The sequence below is a fragment of the Hyla sarda genome, chromosome 9 (genome assembly GCF_029499605.1).
Source record: "Hyla sarda isolate aHylSar1 chromosome 9, aHylSar1.hap1, whole genome shotgun sequence".
Classification (NCBI taxonomy): domain Eukaryota; kingdom Metazoa; phylum Chordata; class Amphibia; order Anura; family Hylidae; genus Hyla; species Hyla sarda.
In genome coordinates this window covers 162617000-162639314 of record NC_079197.1, presented here as the reverse complement: position 1 = coordinate 162639314, position 22315 = coordinate 162617000, and the positions used below count along the sequence as shown (strand labels likewise).

Sequence of the window (22315 nt, the reverse complement as noted above, 5' to 3'; positions counted from 1 at the left end):
CAGCGTTTGGAACAGCGTTTGGAACAAGGCTCGTGATGTCATAGCCCCGCCCCCCTCATGACAACACACCCCGCCCCCTCAATGCAAGTCTATGGGAGGGGGCGTGACAGCCGTCACACCCCCTCCCATAGACTTGCATTGAGGGGGCGGAGTGGGACGTCATTAGGGGGCTGAGTGGGACAACATGAAGGGGTGGGGCTATGACATCACGAGCTCCCGGCGCCGGCTCCAGCACGCTGAGCAGCGGAGTACCCCTTTAAGCCAACCTGTAAAGACCCTCATCAGTAGTTTCCGTAGTCCTGGACTGATATTTACATCTGCCTTAAACATTAGATGGGCAACGAAGTGCCTCAAGATTGCTAAATTCAGTAAAGCTGCTATAAGAGCAACATTTAAAGGGACAGTGACCAAATATCCATTCTTCTGGCTAAAAAGCTGTAACATTCCAAGCTATAGCAAAGCAACTGCATATTATTGGAATGGCACCAAAAGTTTAAGTAAAATTGTTCAAGTTGTTTAATGGAATCCTAATGTCCAGAGGTCTCTGTCCTCCACTTTGCATACCGGAACACCTCCCATGATAAAGGGTCATTGAAAGTCACAAGGGAAAACCAGGATTAGCTATACCACCCTGCCACGTGACCTATACCAAGGACTACTATACTCAGCATAACCCTTACCTTCTCTGTTCCCACCACATAGAGGATAGTAAATCAATAGTGATCATGCTTACTGAAAAATAGTCTACAGCCACCTCTAAGGGGAGCTAGCTGCCTGTGGATTTATATAGCTATCCCTGAACTTAAAGGGGTACTCCAGGGCAGGACATCTTACTTTCTCCATGTATTTCTATAGCAGAGGCGGAGATACCTCAATAGCAGGGGCATTGCTTGGCGGGGGGCTAATGAGGCTGAGGCCCCCGGGTCTCTGGCTACTGCTGTTTTTTTTTTTCATGCCACCACTGCTGTAAAACAGCAATGGCTCCTGGGAAATGGCATGATGCTCCTGGCGCCTGTCAGCACCGCTGTTCTCCCACCCTCGGCACATAGCTGTGGTCTCAGAAGACTTCAGCCTTTCAGGCTCAGCTAGGCGCGGAGAGCGAGAGAACAGCATCTCCTCACGGCAGTCAGACTTCACTCGCTCCAGCTTACATGTCCCTAAGGGGTTAAAAAAGAAAAAAGAATGCATGATGTTCCCCCTGTATTTGCTAACTAGTCAGGTAGAAAAAAGATTTTAAAAATATATAAGCCTCCCCCCCCCTCCCCCCAATAAAAAAAAAATTGTCACATTTTCCCATGAAAAAAAATGTAAAAATATAATAAAAAAAAAACGAAACACTATGTATCTGGTATTGCCGGATGCGTAAATGTCTGATCTTTGAAAAAATAATATTTATTATCCCACACGGTGAACGGAGGAAACTTAAAAGAATTCCAAAACGCCAAAATGTATGATTTATGATCACATCACATCAACCATTGCTCTAAGAGATGTTCCCAAAATTTAAAATGATCCTATGATAGCAGGTGATGGTCTGCCTGCTGGGACACCCACCGATCACCAGAATGGAACAGTAATGTCCCTGATAATGCTTCATGCATTCTCTTAGGGGCGTGTCTGAGGGCGTAGTTAGGGCGTGTCTGAGGGTGTGGTAAGTGTGTGTCTGAGGGTGTGACTAGGGTGTGTCTGAGGGTGTGGTTAGGGCATGTCTGAGGGTGTGGCTAGGGTGTGTCTGAGGGTGTGGCTAGGGTGTGTCTGAGGGTGTGGCTAGGGCGTGTCTGAGGGTGTGATTAGAGGCATGTCTGAGGGTGTGGTTATGGGGGTGTGGTTAGGGTGCGTGTCTGAGGGTGTGGTTAGGGTGCGTGTCTGAGGGTGTGGTTAGGGCGTGTCTGAGGGTGTGGTTAGGGCGTGTCTGTGGGAGTGGTTAGGACGTGTCTGAGGGTGTGGGTAGAACGTGTCTGAGAGTGTGGTTAGGGCGTGTCTGAGGGTGTGGTTAGGGGGCATGTCTGAGGGTGTGGTTAGGGCGTGTCTGAAGGAGTGGTTAGGATGTGTCTGAGGGAGTGGTTAGGGCGTGTCTGAGGGTGTGATTATGGGGCGTGTCTGAGGGTGTGGTTAGGGCGTATCTCAGGGCATGGTTAGGGCGTGTCTGAGGGCGTGGTTAGGACGTGTCTGAGGGTGTGGTTAGAGCATCTCTGAGGGTGTTGCCCCAATTTAAAACTGTAACGGGGCCCTTAGGCATAAGGACTCATTCACATGGCAAAAGTCAGAAGCTCCACCCACTCTGTGAACTCAACGCAAACGTGACAAATATGCCACATCGGGAACTTGCAGGAAAATATATGCTATTTTTGTTGCTGTTTTCCTCTGTGCTGCTGTGAGGACCCTGGAGATGAAAAGTCTTAAAAGCAGGTGTGAGAGTCAGGAACAGGAATGGTCATCAAGGACCAATAAACACTGCTCAAAAAAATGCAGGGAACACTTAAACAACACAATGTAACTCCAAGTCAATGACACTTCTGTGAAATCACTCTGTCCACTCAGGAAGAACACTGATTGACAAGCAATTTCACATGCTGTTGTGCAAATGTAACAGACAACAGGTGGAAATTATAGGCAATTAGCAAGACACCCCCAATAAAGGAGTGGTTCTGCAGGTGGTGACCACAGACCACTTCTCAGTTCCTATGCTCCCTGGCTGATGTTTATGTCACTTTTGAATGCTGGCGGTGCTTTCACTCTAGTGGTAGCATGAGACGAAGTCTACAACCCACACAAGTGGCTCAGGTAGTGCAGCTCATCCAGGATGGCACATCAATGCGAGCTGTGGCAAGAGGGTTTGCTGTGTCTGTCAGCATAGTGTCCAGAGCATGGAGGCGCTATCAAGAGACAGGCCAGTACATCAGGAGACATGGAGGAGGCCGTAGGAGGGCAACAACCCAGCAGCAGGACCGCTACCTCCGCCTTTGTGCAAGGAAGAGCAGGAGGAGCACTGCCAGAGCCCTGCAAAATTACCTCCCGCAGGCCCCAAATTTGCATGTGTCCACTCAAACTGTCATAAACAGACTCCATAAGGGTGGTATGAGGGTCCGACGTCCACAGGTGGGGGTTGTGCTTACAGCCCAACACCGTGCAGGATGTTTGGCATTTGCCAGAGAACTCCAAAGATTGGTAAATAGGCCACATGTGCCCTGTGCTCTTCACAGATGAAAGCAGGTTTACACTGAGCACATGTGACAGACGTGAGAGTCTGGAGACGCCGTGGAGAACATTCTGCTGCCTGCAACATCCTCCAGCATGACCAGTTTGGCGGTAGGTCAGTAATGGTGAGGGGTGGCATTTTTTGCGGGGGGCCACACAGCCCTCCATGTGCTTGTGAGTGGTAGCCTGACTGCCATTAGGTACCGAGATGAGATCCTCAGACCCCTTGTGAAACCATATGCTGGTGCAGTTGGCCCTGGGTTCCTCCATAATAAAAATTATTAACTATGTGAGAAATGAATTATAGTTCGGGAGGTGCTCAATAAAACTTAACATTTTATTAATGCAAGATAAAAGAAAGGTCATAAAACCACTCAATAGTGATGTATTATGAATCAGCCAGTACAGTGTCTCCAATGCGACACTGATTTATATAGGATAGAATCACTGTTAATAAATCTCCTATAGTATCAAGGAGAAAGATCTGCCCCTATTCACACCAAAGTATTTCCCAACACGTTTCTAGTGCCACTGTCTTTACAGCGCCATCCTCAGGGGATCTTTTAGGGGATATATATATATATATATATAGCCCTACGGCAGCATGCAGAGGTCAATAATAAATACAGCTAGGTATACATGAATCTAAATAACCGCAATACTGTCTAGTGCAGGGGTTCTCAAACTTTTTCAACGGGGGGCCAGTTCACGGTCCCTCAGACCATTGGAGGGCCGGACTATAGATAACAAAACATGAACAAATTCCTATGCACACTTATATATCTTATTAGTGGACTACCACTTTAAGTACGCAGCACAGTACCCCCCCACATTAGGTTGGCAGTATAGAGCCCCCACATTAGGTGCAGTACAATTCCCCTACATTAGGTGCAGTACAGTTCCCCCACATTAGGTGCAGTACAATTCCCCCACATTAGGTGCAGTACAGTTCCCCCACATTAGGTGCAGTACAATTCCCCCACATTAGGTGCAGTACAATTCCCCCACATTAGGTGTAGTACAGTTCCCCCCACATTAGGTGCAGTACAGTTCCGCCGCATTAGGTGTAGTACAATTCCCCCACATTAGGTGCAGTATAGTTCTCCCCACATTAGGTGCAGTACAGTTCCCCCAAATTAGGTGCAGTATGTTCCCCCACATTAGGTGCAGTATAGATCTCCCACATTAGGTGCAGTATAGTTCCCCCACATTAGGTGCAGTATAGCTCCCCACATTAGGTGCAGTATAGCTCCCCCCATTAGGTGCAGCATGTTCCCCCACATTATGTGCAGTATAGATCCCCAAATTAGGTGCAGTATAGATCCCCCAAATTAGGCGCAGTATAGCTCCCCACAATAGGTGCAGCATGTTCCCCCACATTAGGTGCAGTATAGCTCCCCACATTAGGTGCAGTATAGTTCCCCCACATTAGGTTCAGTTTAGATCTCCCACATTAGGTGCAGTATAGATCCCCCAAATTGGGTGCAGTATAGATCCCCCAAATTAGGTGCAGTATAGCTCCCCCAAATTAGGTGCAGTATAGCTCCCCACATTAGGTGCAGTATAGTTCCCCCAAATTAGGTGCAGTATAGATCTCCCACATTAGGTGCAGTATAGTTCCCCACATTAGGTGCAGCATGTTCCCCCACATTAGGTGCAGTATAGATCCTCCAAAATGGGTGCAGCATAGATCCCCCAAATTAGGTGCAGTATAGCTCCCCACATTAGGTGCAGTATAGTTCCCCCACATTAGGTGCAGTATAGATCTCCCACATTAGGTGCAGTATAGTTCCCCACATTAGGCCCAGTATAGCTCCCCACATTAGGTGCAGCATGTTCCCCCACATTAGGTGCAGTAGAGATCTCCCAAATTAGGTGCAGTATAGATCCCCCACATTAGGTGCAGTATAGTTCCCCACATTAGGCCCAGTATAGCTCCCCACATTAGGTGCAGCATGTTCCCCCACATTAGGTGCAGTATAGATCTCCCAAATTAGGTGCAGTATAGATCCCCCACATTAGGTGCAGTATAGTTCCCCACATTAGGCCCAGTATAGCTCCCCACATTAGGTGCAGCATGTTCCCCCACATTAGGTGCAGTATAGATCTCCCAAATTAGGTGCAGTATAGATCCCCCAAATTAGGTGCAGTATAGCTCCCCACATTAGGTGCAGTATGTTCCCCCACAGACATACAGCCTCCAGCCAGTGTATGGCTGGAGGCTGTATGCCTGTGTTCTGCCCCACTTCAGTGCTCCGACCACCGCTCCTCTGGTCCGGACATAGCACTAAGTCCCGGGACCGAAGGAGCGGGGTAGTCGGAGAACCGATGCTGACGTGCCGCTGGTAACACTTACCTAGCTGGCCAGCGCACATCCTCATCACTGCCCCGCTCCTCCGCGCTCCGTTGCTATGGGCGCACACACGGCGTCAGTGATGTCCCTGCGTGTGCCACCTTCCCGGCGGCCCCTGCGTTTTTAAAGTAAACGCGGGGTCTCCGAGAGCGCATCCCTGTGTCCCAAAAACAACTTTCCGGACACAGGGATGTCCCAGGCAGCGCCGGGCCGGATAAATGTCCTCGGCTGGCCGCATGTGGCCCGCTGGCCGTAGTTTTAGGACCCCTGGTCTAGTGGTCTAAAATGATAGAATCAGCAATTTCAGGATTCTGGCCGGTACTCAGGTTACTCATCCTGTTCGTTTACCGCTGATTCATTCCTGTGTCAATCCGGGAGCGCTAAACTCTGCAATGGCAGAGATGCCGGCTTTTTTCAGCCTAGCGCGCGCCAGGCTGAAACAAGCTGGCATCTCTGCCATTGCAGAGTTTAGCGCTCCCCGATTGACACAGGAATGAATCAGCGGTAAACGAACAGGATGAGTAACCTGAGTACCGGCCAGAATCCTGAAGTTGCTGATTCTATCATTTAAGCCCACTAGACAGTATTGCGGTTATTTAGATACATGTATACCTAGCTGTAATTATTATGGACCTCTGCATGCTGCCGTAGGGCTATATATATCCCCTAAAAGATCCCCTGAGGATGGCGCTGTGAAGACAGTGGCACTAGAAACGCGTTGGGAAACTTTGGTGTGAATAGGGGCAGATCTTTTTCCTTGATACTATAGGAGATTTATTAACAGTGATTCTATCCTATATAAATCAGTGTCGCATTGGAGACACTGTACTGGCTGATTCATAATACATCACTATTGAGTGGTTTTATGACCTTTCTTTTATCTTGCATTAATAAATGTTAAGTTTTATTGAGCACCTCCCGAACTATAATTCATTTCTCACATAGTTAATAATTTTAGTTTTGACTGTGGGGAGTACACCACCTAATGGGCTAGTACCTGGCAATTGATATCAATAGGTACAATAAATTGTGTTCCTCCATAATGTAAGACAATGCTAGACCTCATGTGGCTGGAGTGTGTCAGCAGTTCCTGCTAGAGGAAGACATTGATGCTATGGACTGGCCCGCCCGTTCCTCAGACCTGAATCCGATTGAGCATATCTGGGACATCATGTCTCGCTCCATCCACCAACGCATCGTTGCACCACAGACTGTCCAGGAGTTGGCGGATGCTTTAGTCCAGGTTTGGGAGGACATCCCTCAGGAGACCATCCTCCACCTTATCAGGAGCATGCCCCGGCATTGTAGGGAGGTCATACGGGCACATGGAGGCCACACACACTACTGAGCCTCATTGGGACTTGTTTTAAGGACATTACATAAAGTTGGATCAGCCTGTAGTGGGGTTTTCCACTTTGATTTTGAGTGTGACTCCATATCCAGACCTCCATGGGTTGATACATTTGATTTACATTGATCATTTTTGTGTGATTTTGTTGTCAGCGCATTCAACTATGTAAAGACAAAAGTATTTCATATGATTAGTTCATTCATTCAGATCTAGGAGGTGTTATCTTAGTGTTCCCTTTATTTTTTTGAGAATTGTATGTGTTTTTTTTCCCTTTTAATTGGGGGAAAGAGAGTCCTTCCTACAGAAAGGTGTGCAGTGGAGATGGAGGCAGGGAGTCCCTCAGAGTCACTTGCACAAATGCCACGATGTATGCTCACCTGCTTGCGTAGTGACTGCCGAATTGTCACCATTCGGCAGTGGGATGACTTCTGGATCTCCACCTTATTAGACCCTCGCTACTGCCACAAAATAGGGACCTTTTTTTTACACCCACTGAGAGGGAGGACAAAGTGACCTACTACAAAGACATCCAACGTTGTCAGTTGGCTGATGCCTATCTGCGCCATCGTCCATCCTCTCGCAGTTACAATGGACCATACGTTGTTCCCTTTTAAAGGCCCTTGGTGGTGTAGGTGGCAAATGGTGTTTTTTTTCACACCTTTCCTTTTGTTTGATTAAAAAAAAGTTTTGGGTCCATATATTTTATGCTAAGTATATTATTAAAAGTTAAGTTTTATGTTATGCATATCCTCAATACTTATTTGTGCACACTAACACTTTTACAAAAGAGACTATTTTTTGCCTACCTGCCTCAGCTACTAATCTGATCCTGCCACCCGCCTGATACCACACATCTGATGCCAAGTTCTCCATTTTTCACCCACCTTAGTCACCGGGTACTGGTACTGCCACCCACCGCACCAATCGGTCACTTTCAAGACTCCAGATGCTGCTGCTGCTGCTGCCGCCACCTCCAGGCTTTCTCATTCTGCCACCATATGTTCTCCTCATTCTGCTGCCACCTCCAGGCTTTCTCATTCTGCCACCATATGTTCTCCTCATTCTGCTGCCACCTCCAGGCTTTCTCATTCAGCCACCATATGTTCTCCTCATGCTGCCAACTCCAGGCAGTGTCATACAGCCACTATATGGTCTCCTCATACTGATGCCACCTCCAGGCTCTGTCATTGTGCAGCTCTGCGACAGTGATTCTAATAGCGACACCTCTGATCTGCAGGTCATACTGAATAACAGTATTATTTCATTAACCCAGCACACACCCTATGCATGTTACAGCAAGGTAAAGTGTTCTTTCTACACCCCTATTGAGGCTCTCTGTAGGCCAGAAATAGCCATTTTTAATAGCGATTCGCCGCAAATAAATTCGGAGCGAAACAAATTTCGGGGGGAAATTCGGCGAATTGGCTGAATCAAATTTTTCAAAAAATGTGCTCATCTCTAGTGGGCAGCTGCAAACGAGGGACATTTACAGTGTTACACATTTTTGATGACCGATTGTGTAGTTCGCACTGGACAAGCAGGTTTTATTTTATATTTCAGCTCTAAGTTTAAAAACAAAAACAGGAGAATCCCTGTTTAAATGTTACTTTCATGTCCCTGTCTCTGAATGCTATTTTGCAGCTATTTGACTGGTTCTATGGAGCTAATCTCCCACACAGCACGGAGGATGAAATGTTCTGACTGATGATTTGACCTGTGATTTCTGGAGGAGATCCATCAAAACCTGCACAGATTGTTTCTTTCATTTTTTACAGAACTCTAAAAAATGAAAGAAACAATCTGATTGGTTGCTATGGGCAACTGCACCACTCTTCCTCTACACCAGGTTTTTGATGAATCTCCCCCTCTGTGCTTATTTTGAGATCACCAGTCTGGACATTGCATCCTCTGTGCTGCTGTGAAGTCCCTGAAATCACAAGTGAGCACGTCCTCGGGTCCGCACAGCAGCACAGAGGATGCAATGTCCAGACTGGTGATCTCCGTATTCTCACAGCAGCACAGAGTATGTACTATCCATTCTTAGTGCTTCATACCCCAATTGCTTGTAAACTAGTCCACATAGTGGGTATTATTACAGATCTTTGCAGCAAATAGGGTTCTGGTACCTTGTGCCAGTCCACACAAAATTAACCCCAGCTGCAGCGTAGAAGATGTAGAGGCCAATGTACAGGACGGCCAAGGCAGTGTCCCCTAATATTTACTAAGTGACTGCATCAGAACTTGGGTCTAGGGGTCCCTCATCATCAGGCCCGTTGCTAAAGGGCAGGCAAACCAAGCAATTGCTTGGGGCCCTGAGCTGGCCTAGGGCCCCAAGCAGAGCCGGTACTTGTTGTGCTTCCTAATAGGCTGCAGCACTCCTGGTCACCTCCCAAGTTCCTCCCCTTCCCTGTAGTGTGGCCGAGCTCCTCTTCCTCCTGGCTGTCAGTCCGGCCGGGTACCGCGCAGTACAGGAACAGGAGATTCAGTTTCCTGTTCCCGGTCGGACTGACAGAAAGTGTACACCGAGTGCTCACTCCCTTTCTGTCCGGCTGGGAACAGGAAACTGAATCTCTCCGGACTGAGTGGACAGCCAGGAGGTAGAGGAGCTCGGCCCCGCTACAGGGAAGGAGCCGGAGGAGGTAACTGAGAATATAGGTAAGGTATGGAGGGAAAAAAAAAAACAGAGAGAGGGGGGGGGGGGGTAAGAAGGACACATGGAGGGGGAGGGGGGGGTAAGAAGGACACATGGAGGGGGAGGGGGGGGGGGGGGAGTAAGAAGGACACGGGGGAGGGGAATATGGCTAGGTCTATGGTGTGGTTCCTGTAGGCTTTACGTGTGTAAGGGGTGGAGGAGCGGGGGCCTCCATGTCTATTTTGCTTGGAGCCCCCAAATTCCTTCAAACGGCCCTGCTCAACATGAGCACTAGGGTTCAGGAGCCACTACTGGTCCAGGAGGCACTCCTGTATCCACCGGAAGGTTCACTACATGGAGGGGCATTTGGCAACTGGACCAGTGGTCACCCACCCAGTCCTCGAGGTCCAACAACATTCCGTTTTATTTTTAGTTATTCTATTAAAATAAAACAGAGAAAAATTGATTGGACTGTTATGTAAAGTTACTGTTTTGAGCAGGTTAGGTCTATGACGGGAGGACCGTTAAGGGGCTGCCAACTCCTCCTAATAGGTGGCACACTTTCCAGTGGTCTGTGTCTGGTATTTATACACCCAAGTGAATTGATCTACGCTGCAATACCAGAGGGGGCGCTGTCATAAACCCTTATTATAATCTTAGACAATCCTAACTTCCCCTTTGCTCTTTGTCCTTTAAGGTAAAAAAATAAATAAAAAGAATGCATTTTGTTGCCATATAACACCACGTGCCCTTATACTGTATACATAGAGATGACTCTTGTTTTTTGGGGTTCAGGTTTTTTTTAATATAAATGTGAATATTCAGGTAGATTTCATCAAAATATTAAATATACAACTTCTATGTCAGGTTTAGAGAGTAACAACGAGACCTACCCAAAATTTATTGCAATAAACAAGTTACTCGCAGCCCATAGGGAGACTCTAGGGGGCGTCATTGTAGTCTTTAAATCACAACTAAAAGGGCGACGTCTGCTATGACAAGGCTGTGTACGGTCAATGTGTGTTAATCCAGAAAAATACAAACATTAAAAATATACAAAAGATCTAGAAATGGAAGGTTTCATGCCCCTCAAGTCTTACAGTTATCAGACACTTGAGGACCCCTGTATAGTCACACCGCTAGCCTACCTGCTGAAATGGGGTGCACTGGAAACCCCCCCCCCCCCCCAAAAAAAAAAGGTTCTCCTATGATGAATAAAGTTTTTTTTTTTTTTTTTAAAGCCACCACCTCACATCCATTGGTTATGTGTGGTACTGCAACACAGCTCTAGTGAAGTTTAATCTAGCAGAGCTGCAATACCGCACTTAGACAGGTGTGGCACTGTATGAAAATACTTGTTCTTCTCTAATGATAGAACATTAAAAAGGTATTGTCTATTTTGGACGATCCATTTTTGTGAGGAGATTGCCCTGAGAAGTTGATCACAGGGGGTTTCCATGCTGGCAATCCCCAGTGGCCAGCTTTAGGGTACGTTTAGCGGGTTTTCCGCTGCATATTTGAAAGTGGGCGGGCTCTTCTCGGCTATCCACAGCAGATTTTCCGCGGCGGAATGTACACTGCGGAAAACCCGCCGCAAGCCCCATTGAAGTCAGTAGGGACTGTGGTGGATTTTCCGCAGTGTAAATTCCGCCACGGAAAATCTACTGCGGACAGCCGAAAAGAGCCCGCCCACTTTCAAATATGCAGTGGAAAACCCTCTAAAAAATCCGCACGTGTGAACGTACCCTTAGGGTCTATTCACACGGCGGAATTTCCACCAGTGGAATTCTGCCTCAAATGAAAGCCCAATACACTTCTATGGGATTCCGCACTCCCTTTGACACTTCGGAATTTCCGCTTGCGGAAATTCCGAAGCGTCAAAGGGAGTGCGGAATCCCATAGAAGTGTATTGGGCTTTCATTTGAGGCAGAATTCCGCCGGTGGAAATGCCACCATGTGACTAGAACCTTAAAGGGGTACTCTGGTAGAAAACATTTATTTTTTTTAAATCAACCGGTGCCAGAAAGTTAAACAGATTTGTAAATTACTTCTATTAAAAAATCTTTACCCTTAGAGTACTTTTTAGCAGCTGTATGCTACAGAGGAAATTCTTTTCTTTTTGAATTTCTTTTTTGTCTTTTCCACGGTGCTCTCTGCTGACACCTCTGTCCGTGTCAGGTACTGTCCAGAGCAGGAGAACATCCCCATTGCAAACCTATGCTACTCTGGATAGTTCCTGACACGGACAGAGGTGTCAGCAGAGAGCACTGTGGACAAGACAAAAAAAGAAATTCAAAAAGAAAAGAATTTCCTCTGTAGCATTCACCCGCTTAAAAGTACTGGAAGGGTAAAGATTTTTTAATAGAAGTCATTTACAAAGCTGTTTAAATTTCTGGCACCAGTTGATTTAAAAAATAAAAAATGTTTTCCACCGGAGTATCTTTTTAATTTAAGCTTGAACCTGGAAGCAAGTCTTCAGTTTCCCTGCAGCACCCCCGCAGGAGAAACTGAAGTATTACACCATTCCCAACAACATCAATGCACAGTCCCTGTTACCAGTGACTTTTTGAAGTTGGTCTCTTGCTATAGTTAATAGATGAGGGTCCTGAATGAGGTACCTCCGTTATTAACCCATAATTCGTTAGAAAATATAATTATGGGTTGTATTTTTTATAAGGGGGCAAAAATGCTACAGAATTTTCTCTATCAGGAAAAATACATATGGGGTCCCCTATAGAAAGTTGGTCCCTTGTCCTCATATTTACAGCTCAGAGGGTATTAAAAAAGGCACTTGTGGCACACGGGGGATGTCACCTGCCTTAGCACGACATCCCATAATTCTAGTTAAAAAAAAAAAAATAAAAAAAAATAAAAAAAATTATTTTTTTTTTGTCTATATGGACTGCTGAATATATGGAAGTTAACAGGAATTAAGATTTGATTGTCCAAGCCCATCTAGTGGAATGATGGCAACATAAAAATACATACAAAATTATTTTACTTCTAAATAGGCCACAAACAATAAAAAAAAAAATATATATATATAGCCATAAGGCACATCAGAAACGAATCCCCCTCTATGAACGGTATATGTATTGCCCTATGAGCAAGAAGAGTCCTAAAAATTTACCATAGACACTGCCAACTAGAGGTGGTGCTGAAAACTACACTTAGGTGCCCTAAGATGAGGTGGGTGTCACAAGGGGCAGATTTATTAGGTGGTGGTCGGACAGGCCAATCGATGCTCTGTTCTACCTAAAGGAATAAAAAGCTAGGGCTTTTTTTCTCCTCTTTTTTTTTTTGTTTTTTTTACTATTAGGTGTTTAAATAGAAGAGGTTCCTCTTTCCTTTGAAGAGCAGGCTGGTTAGTTGAGGCATTTGGCCACCTGGGCGTATGCAAGTTCAATTTCGATTTTGGCCGGGCACGTGCTGAGAAATTCTTCCCGCTTGTAGGCATTTGTGAGATAGCGATGGATTCCAGTGAACGCTTCTGGGATCTTAAAGCCTCGATACTTCTCACAGACCACCTGAAAAAAGAGCAGAGGGGGAGACGGGAGATTTCAAGGGTCGGCAAGACACGGATTAGAGTCATTGGAAGGAAGAAGGAGAGCTATATAAGTAAATCGGACCTTTGTCTCGGCAAATTCACACAAAAAAAAAAAACACCCTTATCCAGTAAATAAGGGGAGGACTGCAAAAGGGATTACGATGTTTACAACCCTTGGCCACTAGGTGTCTCACTTCTCTGGCTTTGGCTGTTCACCGCCTGTTGTGAAGGGAAATCTGTACAGGGGTCCGGCTACTTACCTGTACTCGGCACGTTCTGGTCCCTCAACTTCCAGGACAAGGTGGGATATCGCTGTGACTGGTGACCAGTCACCTGCTCTCATCCAGAAAGGTGGGGACTGGAGCATACCGAGCACGGCTAAATAGCCGGGGCCCCCTACAGAAGATTGCCAGTGGGAAGTGGTCCCCATCGGTCGGACCCCCTGCAACGAGAAACCTATTTTCTATCCTGTGAATAGGGGATTAGTGTCTAAGGCAGTGTTTCCCAACCAGGGTGCCTCCAGCTGTTGCCAAACTACAACTCTCAGCATGCCCGGACAGCCGTAGGCTGTCCGGGCATGCTGGGAGTTGTAGTTTGGCAACAGCTGGAGGCACCCTGGTTGGGAAACACTGGTCTAAAGTTCAGTACCCTGGAGTACCCGATTGTCTCCTAGTAGACTAAATCTCTTTTGGTCTTAGAGCAAATGACAACTCTGAGCCTGCCTAGTGCACAACGACTCCATACTAAAAAGTCACCTATTTGTACTACTACTACGTTTAGGACAGATCCCCCCTTCCTGGCCACCAAAGCCTGTGTACATTTGCTAACTTTGCATCCACAATAGCTAGGGACAACTTTAGATTGCTCTGTGGGTGCCCCTAGTCAACCAGGTCCCTAGACAATCGCCCAGTTTGCCTTACCTCCTAAGGGTACGTTCACAAGCGCGGATTTTCGCAGCGTATTTAGCTGCGGATCCGCTGGTGAAGGCCCTGCTCTATGCTGTCTTTACATGTGCCTGCTGTTGGCGGCAATATGCAGACACACTGCAGCGATGTGCGCGGCGTACTCGCACATCGCGGCCGCTCTCCCTGCACTGAGCCAGGCAGAGACCTCCTGCCATGTGCGAGTATACTGCGACTCGCACATCGCTGTGTGTCTGCTGGTGGCGGCGTATTGCCTCTACGAGCAGGCACATGTAAAGGCAGCATAGAGCGGGGCCTACACCAGCGGATCTGCAGCGTAAAATACGCTGAAAATCTGTACGTGTGGGTTCACACCACGTTTTTGCAATACAGTTCCCGTATCAGGTTTTTGAATGAAAAACAGATTCCTCAAAACCGGACCAAACTGTATCAAAACTTGTGTACAAATTTTATGTCCGGTTGCATCCGTTTTTTCAAGAAACATATAAGTTTTTAACTTTTCACTCCATTATGAATAAAGTTTTACTTGTTTGATTAAAATTCCCAAAAAAAAAAAAAAAAAAAAACTGTGCAAAGTCAAAAAACGTATGGTGAAAACCGGATGGAACCGTACGCACATACAGTTCTATGCGGTTCCCATTGACTCCCATGTAAAAAAATAAAATAAATTTAAAAAAACATACCTTTCAATACGGTTTTTCACCCGGACCAAAAACAGTGGTAGGCTACGGTTTTGAGTACAGGAAAAAAAAAACTGACAGAACCGTATAAGACGCAAAACGGACACAACCTGATGCATCTTTTGGCACACGGTTTTCAATGGAGAGTCAGTGCATACGGTTTTCAATACGGTTCCGTACGGTTTTAACATTGAAAGGGTATACGGGAACTGTATTACAAAAACGTGGTGTGAATGCGGCCTAAGAAATAAATAAAAAAGGCAAACCCAGTAGCCACACGGTACGATACACCCGATTAAGTTGTGAGACACACGCACGGACGCCATCTCACCTGTACAATGTGCAGCTTAGGGAGAAGGTTACAGTCGGCTAGCGTCAGCTCGTCTCCGTCCAGGAACTTGCGGTGAGACACGCTCTCGTCCTCTGCGCTGTTCTCGTCTATTTCATCCGGAAGAGGAGTGTTCATGTAATTGTCCAGAATCCGCAGAGCCTTCATGAGTCCCTTCTCCAGAGCTAAGGGGTAGAAGATCAGGGGTTACTCTATGGCGCTATACAAAAGTGGCGCCATATAAGAAGACGGTGATCAGAGGAAGGCTACAATACCTACATCCTGACTTATGGAATACTATACTGCTATTAGTAACAAGAAAATGTCTAATTAATCCATCCCTGAAGCTACGGCTGCTGCTTTGTGCTCCCCCCCTTGCTTTATATCACAGCTCCGCTTGTTCAGATTCAATCCAGGAAGCAACTGGAAAAACGACTTACCTATTACAAATACAACACGATTTTATGCTACAAGCAAGTAGGTTACCATCAGTAGATGTAAATAATAGAGATGAGCGAATTTACAGTAAATTCGATTCGTCACAAACTTCTCGGCTCGGCAGTTGATGACTTAGGCTGGGTTCACACCACGTTTTGTTAAATACGGCTCGGATGAGGGGGGGCGGGGCTTAATCGCGGGGCCCGCACTCAGCCGTATTCGGGAACCGTATTTAATGTATGTCTATGAGCCGACCGGAGTGAACCGCAGCCTCCGGTCGGCTGCTTTTTCGGCCGTATGCGGTGTCCCGACTGCAGGCAAAAACGTGGTCGACCAAGTTTTTGCCTGCGGTCGGAAAAAAAGCATACGGCCGAAAAGGAAGCCGACCGGAGGCTGCGGTTCACTCCGGTCGGCTCATAGACATACATTAAATACGGTTCCCGAATACGGCTGAGTGCGGGCCCCGCGATTAAGCCCCGCCCCCCCCTCCTCCCAGGGGTATACGGGAGCCGTATTTAACAAAACGTGGTGTGAACCCAGCCTTTTCCTGCATAAATTAGTTCAGCTTTCCGGTGCTCCGGTGGGCTGAAAAAGGTGGATACAGTCCTAGAAGTCTCTTTCCTAGGACTGTATCCACCTTTTCCAGCCCACCAGAGCACCGGAAAGCTGAACTAATTTATGCAGGAAAAGTCATCAACTGCCGAGCCGAGAAGTTCGTGATGAATCGAATTTACTGTAAATTCGCTCATCTCTAGTAAATAACAATAATTAAAGGGGTACTCCGGTGGAATTTTTTTTTTTAATTACTTCTATTAAAAAATCTTAATGCTTCCAGTACTTATTAGCTGCTGAATACTACAGTTGAAAATGTTTTTCTTTTTGGAACACAGAGCTCTCTGCTGACATCACAAGCACAGTGCTCTCTGCTGACATCTCTGTCCATTTTAGGAACTGTCCAGAGCAGCATATGTTTGCTATGGGGATTTTCTCCTTCTCTGGACAATTCTTAAAATGAACAGAGATGTCGGCAGAGAGCACTGTGGTCATGATGTCAGCAGAGAGCACTGTGTTCCAAAAAGAAAAACCATTTCCTCTGTAGTATTTAGCAGCTAATAAGTACTGGAAGCATTAATATTTTTTGATAGAAGTAATGTAAAAAAAAAAAAAATTTAAAAAAAACTTTTACACTTTAAATTCTCCTGCCGGCAGCCGTAGGCCCAAAACATGGTGTGGACCCATCCTAATGCAGATAGTGGTATTGTGTTGAGTGTCATAGGACGCGCAATGTGAAACATGCTGAAGGAAGTGCGGCAAAGAGTGTGTCACCAAACTATGAATGTGTAAAAAGGGTGTCCCCAACATGAAGCGTTTAAACCGTTCCAACATCCATTTCTGGTTTTGTCTAGAAATCCACACGGTGTGAAGGCTTCTGCAATGGAGGAAACTCCCTAAAGTTAGATATGACCTCATGTGCTACACAGACTTCGGAAACAGCAGCAAGTCAGCAAACACTTGTGTAAAGAGGAACTTGTGGTTTGGACTGATAATGGCGGGGCCTTTGTTTTTCTACAGTAAATGTGAAGCTTCTAACTAACACAGCATTTTTCAACCAAAGTGCCTCCAGCTGTTGCAAAACTACAACTCCCAGCCTGTGTGTCTGTATTCCTAACAACTCAGCTTGCAGCAATGTTTCCCAACCAGGGTGTCTCCAGCTGTTGCCAAACTACAACTCTCAGCATGCCCGGACAGCCGTCGGCTGTCCGGGCATGCTGGGTGTTGTAGTTTTGCAACAGCTGGAGGCACCCTGGTTGGGAAACACTAATCTAACTAGACTGCTGACTGTCTTCTGTCTAATCTGACTATTCCATTAGGCCAAGGGTGTACATTGGGATAGAAGGGGCCCGATAGCAATTATTAAAATTGGGGCTACACTGGTGCCGATTTACTCTACCAAACCACAACCACTCTGCTGCTTGTTCACCTTTTTCCTACTAAGGCCTATTGGGATAATGGGGTTAAAGGGGTACTCCGCTGGAGAGGTTTTAATTTATTTTAAATCAACTGGTGCCAAAAAGTTAAACAGATTTGTAAATTCCTTCGATTTAAAAATCTTAATCCTTCCCATACTTATCAGCTGCTGTATGTCCTTTCTGCCTGACCACAGTGCTCTCTGCTGACACCTCTGTCCATTTTAGGAACTGTCCAGAGCAGGAACAAATCCCTATAGCAAACCTATCCAGCTCTGGACAGTTGCGGACATGGACAGAGGTGTCAGCAGAGAGCACTGTGGTCAGACAGAAAAGAAATTCAAAAAGAAGATAACTTCCTCTGGAGCATACAGCAGCTGATAAGTACTGGAAGGGTTAAGATTTTTTTAATAGAAGTCATTTACAAATCTGTTTAACTTTCTGGCACCAGTTGATTTAAAAAGAAATAGTTTTACAGTGGAGTAACCCTTTAAATCTCAACATTGTAGGGCTCATGGAGACGGGAACCACGCAATATGAGCTACCCATGTTGAACATATGCTCTCGGATGAGAATCCAATCCTAACTTTGGGAGGTGGAGGTTCTGTTTTGCCCACTTGGATGACCCTACTGTTTTGCACTTACTTTAGAAATAACAAAACTTTACACTCTTCTGTGTATACAGCCCCTAAGCAGACCTATGCATCTCCATGGTTACAGACTACAAATAAATATGGTGTAGTCTGATCCTACAGTCATTAAAGGGGTATTCCAGGAAAAAACTATTTTATATATATCAACTGGCTCCAGAAAGTTAAACAGATTTGTAAATTACTTCTATTAAAAAAATCTTAATCCTTTCAGTGCTTATGGAGCTGCTGAAGTTGAGTTGTTCTTTTTTTTAAATCTAAGTGTTCTCTGAGGACACGTGTCTCGGGAACCGCCCAGTTTAGAAGCAAATCCCCATAGCAAACCTCTTCTGCTCTGTGCAGTTCCCGAGACAAGCAGAGATGTCAGCAGAGAGCACTGTTGCCAGACAGAAAAAAAGAACTCAACTTCAGCAGCTGATAATTATTGAAAGGATTAAGATTTTTTAATAGAAGTAATTTACAAATCTGTAACTTTCTGGAGCCAGTATATGTGATATATATATATATATATATATATATATATATATATATATATATATATATATATATATATATATATATATATAAAAAGTTTTTTCCTGGAACACCCCTTTAATTGCTCTACTCTAACTTCGCCCATGGTATTGGTAACCCACAGACAACAGAAAAGAAACAAAAAGGAGTGGAATAACACTTGACTTGCAGGGCCAGACTACGCAGGGCTTTCTTGTAGTCTGTTACCATGGAGACACATTGGTCTGCACAAGTGCTGTTCACAGAAAATAGCAGGAGATATTTTATCAAGACTATGGGAAAGCTGCTTTATATTTTCTCTCTCTGTGATTCTCACCACAAGTGATGCAGAAACCAATTAGCCCCCCCCCCGGCTCCAGGGACCCCATAATAGTGATATAAACAGCCCATATGGAACCTACATCCCCTGTTGAGCAACCACTCCCAAGTTTAGAGGTGAAGGTTGTGTTTTGCCACTATGCAGAGGACAACATGGGTAACCCCAGTCTTTCAGCACTTATTTGCACTTACTTTGGTTTACACTAGGGTTGGAATTCTTGATGTAGGCCGAGAATTTGGCAAAGACGTCGAGTCCAGCGGTGTTGGATTCAGGGTTTTTGGCAGCCAACTTTGGGTATCTGAGCAAGAGATATACAATAGGTCAGATGCAAATGAAATGCAGTATGGCTGAGCGAGCACGTCCTAGTTTTAGTCAATACTTTCATTGTGTTCCGTTTGTTTGGGTTATGCATATAGGACGCATAAATCAGCCAATACTACAAAAGGGTTTTTAAAGAATGTCGAAAACATGCATGCAATTATATTTGGGGGGGGGGTAATAAAAAATAAATAAATAATAAAGAAAATCCGACTGGTCATAAGAAATACATTGACAATATAAAAAAAAAAAATTAAAAATTATATAAACACAATGCACCAAGAAAGTTGATTTAATGATAATATATACCGTAATATAAGAGCAAAATTATAAGTTTATTAGGAAAAACTATACAATTGAAAGGATGAATAGAGGCTCTAGAATAGTGTACCCCCCCCCCCCCCCCCCCCCCGCCAAAAAAAAAAAGTGTGTCTTCAGCTGTTGCAAAACTACAACTCCCAGCATACCCGGACAGCCGAAGGCTGTCCGGGCATGCTGGGGGTTGTAAATTTGCAACAGCTGGAGGCACACTGTCTGGAAAACACTGCTCTAGTACTCTTGTCGCCTGGATACAAGATAAGTCATAGCCGGGCATGGAAGTATACAGCATTTGCCCACAAATGTTGCAGCTGGGCTTGCACACTCCTAGGTTGCTGATGCTGGCACAATCCTAGGTTGCTGATGCTGGCACACTCCTAGGTTGCTGATGCTGGCACACTCCTAGGTTATCGTGTGGATAGTGGATAAATTACTTTTCACTGCACAATCCCTTTTAATTGTTTAGAAAGCAGCATATTGGTTTAGCCCACAAAAATGGCTGCCATAGCTGGGCCCTAGGTGGTGTCTAAGGTCCTTTATACAATTTTGCTGTTGTGACCTACGTTGGGGGGCACAGGGTCTCCTCCAGGAACTCCTCTATCTTATTGGTGTCTGTTCTGACCTCTCCTCGGAACAATAGGAAAGGTGGCTGAGCTCCGGGTGCGATATCCTTCAGGATTACTGGCTTCCTAAAAAAAAAAAAAAAACATAAAAGACAAGTCAGAATGGAGACAACAATGACTCGACCAAACAGAATCAGGACTGGAGGAGCGCGGTTGCATCACCACATATCTTCTACAGGCCGCCAAACCTGAAATACTGGATCTTCCAAAACACTAAGCTAAATTACATAAATAACCGTGCAAAAAGTGTCCGCCGTTGGATATAGTATAAATGACAATGCCAAAAAAAAAATAAAAAAAAGAGCTGCAACGTATGATAAACATGACTGATAGCTGCTGTTCTTACCTTAGGGGCTGTTGTAATGGAGCAATGGTCAAGCATGCACACGCCTGCTCTATTAAGTCATTGTGAAAAGATGTCCTATAGGCCAGTGCACAAGTGCTGCAGAGCCATAGGTCCCTGCACAAGTGCTGCAGAGCCATAGGTCCCTGCACAAGTGCTGCAGAGCCATAGGTCCCTGCACAAGTGCTGCAGAGCCATAGGTCCCTGCACAAGTGCTGCAGAGCCATAGGTCCCTGCACAAGTGCTGCAGAGCCATAGGTCCCTGCACAAGTGCTGCAGAGCCATAGGTCCCTGCACAAGTGCTGCAGAGCCATAGGTCCCTGCACAAGTGCTGCAGAGCCATAGGTCCCTGCACAAGTGCTGCAGAGCCATAGGTCCCTGCACAAGTGCTGCAGAGCCATAGGTCCCTGCACAAGTGCTGCAGAGCCATAGGTCCCTGCACAAGTGCTGCAGAGCCATAGGTCCCTGCACAAGTGCTGCAGAGCCATAGGTCCCTGCACAAGTGCTGCAGAGCCATAGGTCCCTGCACAAGTGCTGCAGAGCCATAGGTCCCTGCACAAGTGCTGCAGAGCCATAGGTCCCTGCACAAGTGCTGCAGATCCATAGGTCCCTGCACAAGTGCTGCAGATCCATAGGTCCCTGCACAAGTGCTGCAGATCCATAGGTCCCTGCACAAGTGCTGCAGATCCATAGGTCCCTGCACAAGTGCTGCAGATCCATAGGTCCCTGCACAAGTGCTGCAGAGCCATAGGTCCCTGCACAAGTGCTGCAGAGCCATAGGTCCCTGCACAAGTGCTGCAGAGCCATAGGTCCCTGCACAAGTGCTGCAGAGCCATAGGTCCCTGCACAAGTGCTGCAGAGCCATAGGTCCCTGCACAAGTGCTGCAGAGCCATAGGTCCCTGCACAAGTGCTGTAGACACAAAGCATTGGTTTATTTTTTACTGAGACCATTTATAAAAAATTATAATAAATAAATGATGTTCTAGGTCACCTGCACTTCAAACAGCTTTTCCGGAATCCATCCTTTCCTTAGGCTAGGTTCACACTGAGGAATTTTCGGACGGCAATAAGACTCCGCTGCGGCGGAATTTCAAAGCAGAATTCTACTTGGAAATTCCGCAGCTCTTAAGGCCATCTAATGTGTATCAGGGGGTAAAGGGGTGTCCTCCCAACTCTACCCCAACAGGCATGTTGGATTTCAATTGGCCCATCCAGAAAAGCCTGGCAGCGGCTGACCCATTCTCTCTCCATTCAGGACACGAACTCTCGGCCGGGACGAGTGTTCATGTGAACTGAGGGATTGGGAGAAATAGCCACCTTTATCAACGCCCCGATACATTCTCGCCTTGTTCACTGTAACTCTCCTTATCTAAAGGTCTCATGGCGTGTTCACTTTATGTTGTGCCCTCCATGGCGTGGATAAGTCAGCAAAAAAAAAAAAATCTAAAATTAATTTCCAACCTGGCTCCATTCACTTCAATGAAACTGCAATACCACATACAACCTGAGGACAGGTGTGGCGCCTTTTCTTTTTTCTTTTTCTTTTTTTATTTTTTTAATAAATCTGCTTTGATTTTCTAATCCTGGACAACCCCCTTTATATAATATAATTGTAAAAAGAGACTGAACTATTATACAGAACAACCACAATATCAGATAAATGTTGGTCAAAACACAAAACCGTGCCGAGTGACCAGCCATCTAACACAGTGACCTCCAATCAGTGGCCCTTAAATATTTAGCAAAACTACAAATCCCAGCATGCTCAGACAGTGGCTGGTTGTCTGGGAGTTGTAGTTTTGAAACAGCCAGG

At 45.8% G+C, this 22315-nt stretch overlaps 1 protein-coding gene across 3 annotated transcripts in view; it reads right to left on the bottom strand.

The window, feature by feature from the left end:
• Nucleotides 1-12397: 12397 nt before the first annotated feature.
• Nucleotides 12398-22315, bottom strand: part of CLIC1 (chloride intracellular channel 1) — a 62623-nt gene continuing 52705 nt past the window's right edge. For all 3 annotated transcript variants that reach the window (XM_056540541.1, XM_056540542.1, XM_056540543.1), the window contains 4 exons: nucleotides 20099-20224; nucleotides 19091-19197; nucleotides 15016-15197; nucleotides 12398-13061 (listed from right to left, as the gene is read on the bottom strand). In XM_056540541.1, the coding sequence (XP_056396516.1) occupies nucleotides 12900-13061; nucleotides 15016-15197; nucleotides 19091-19197; nucleotides 20099-20224 (577 nt within the window). In that variant the 3' untranslated portion in view covers nucleotides 12398-12899. The remainder of the gene's footprint in view (nucleotides 13062-15015; nucleotides 15198-19090; nucleotides 19198-20098; nucleotides 20225-22315) is intronic.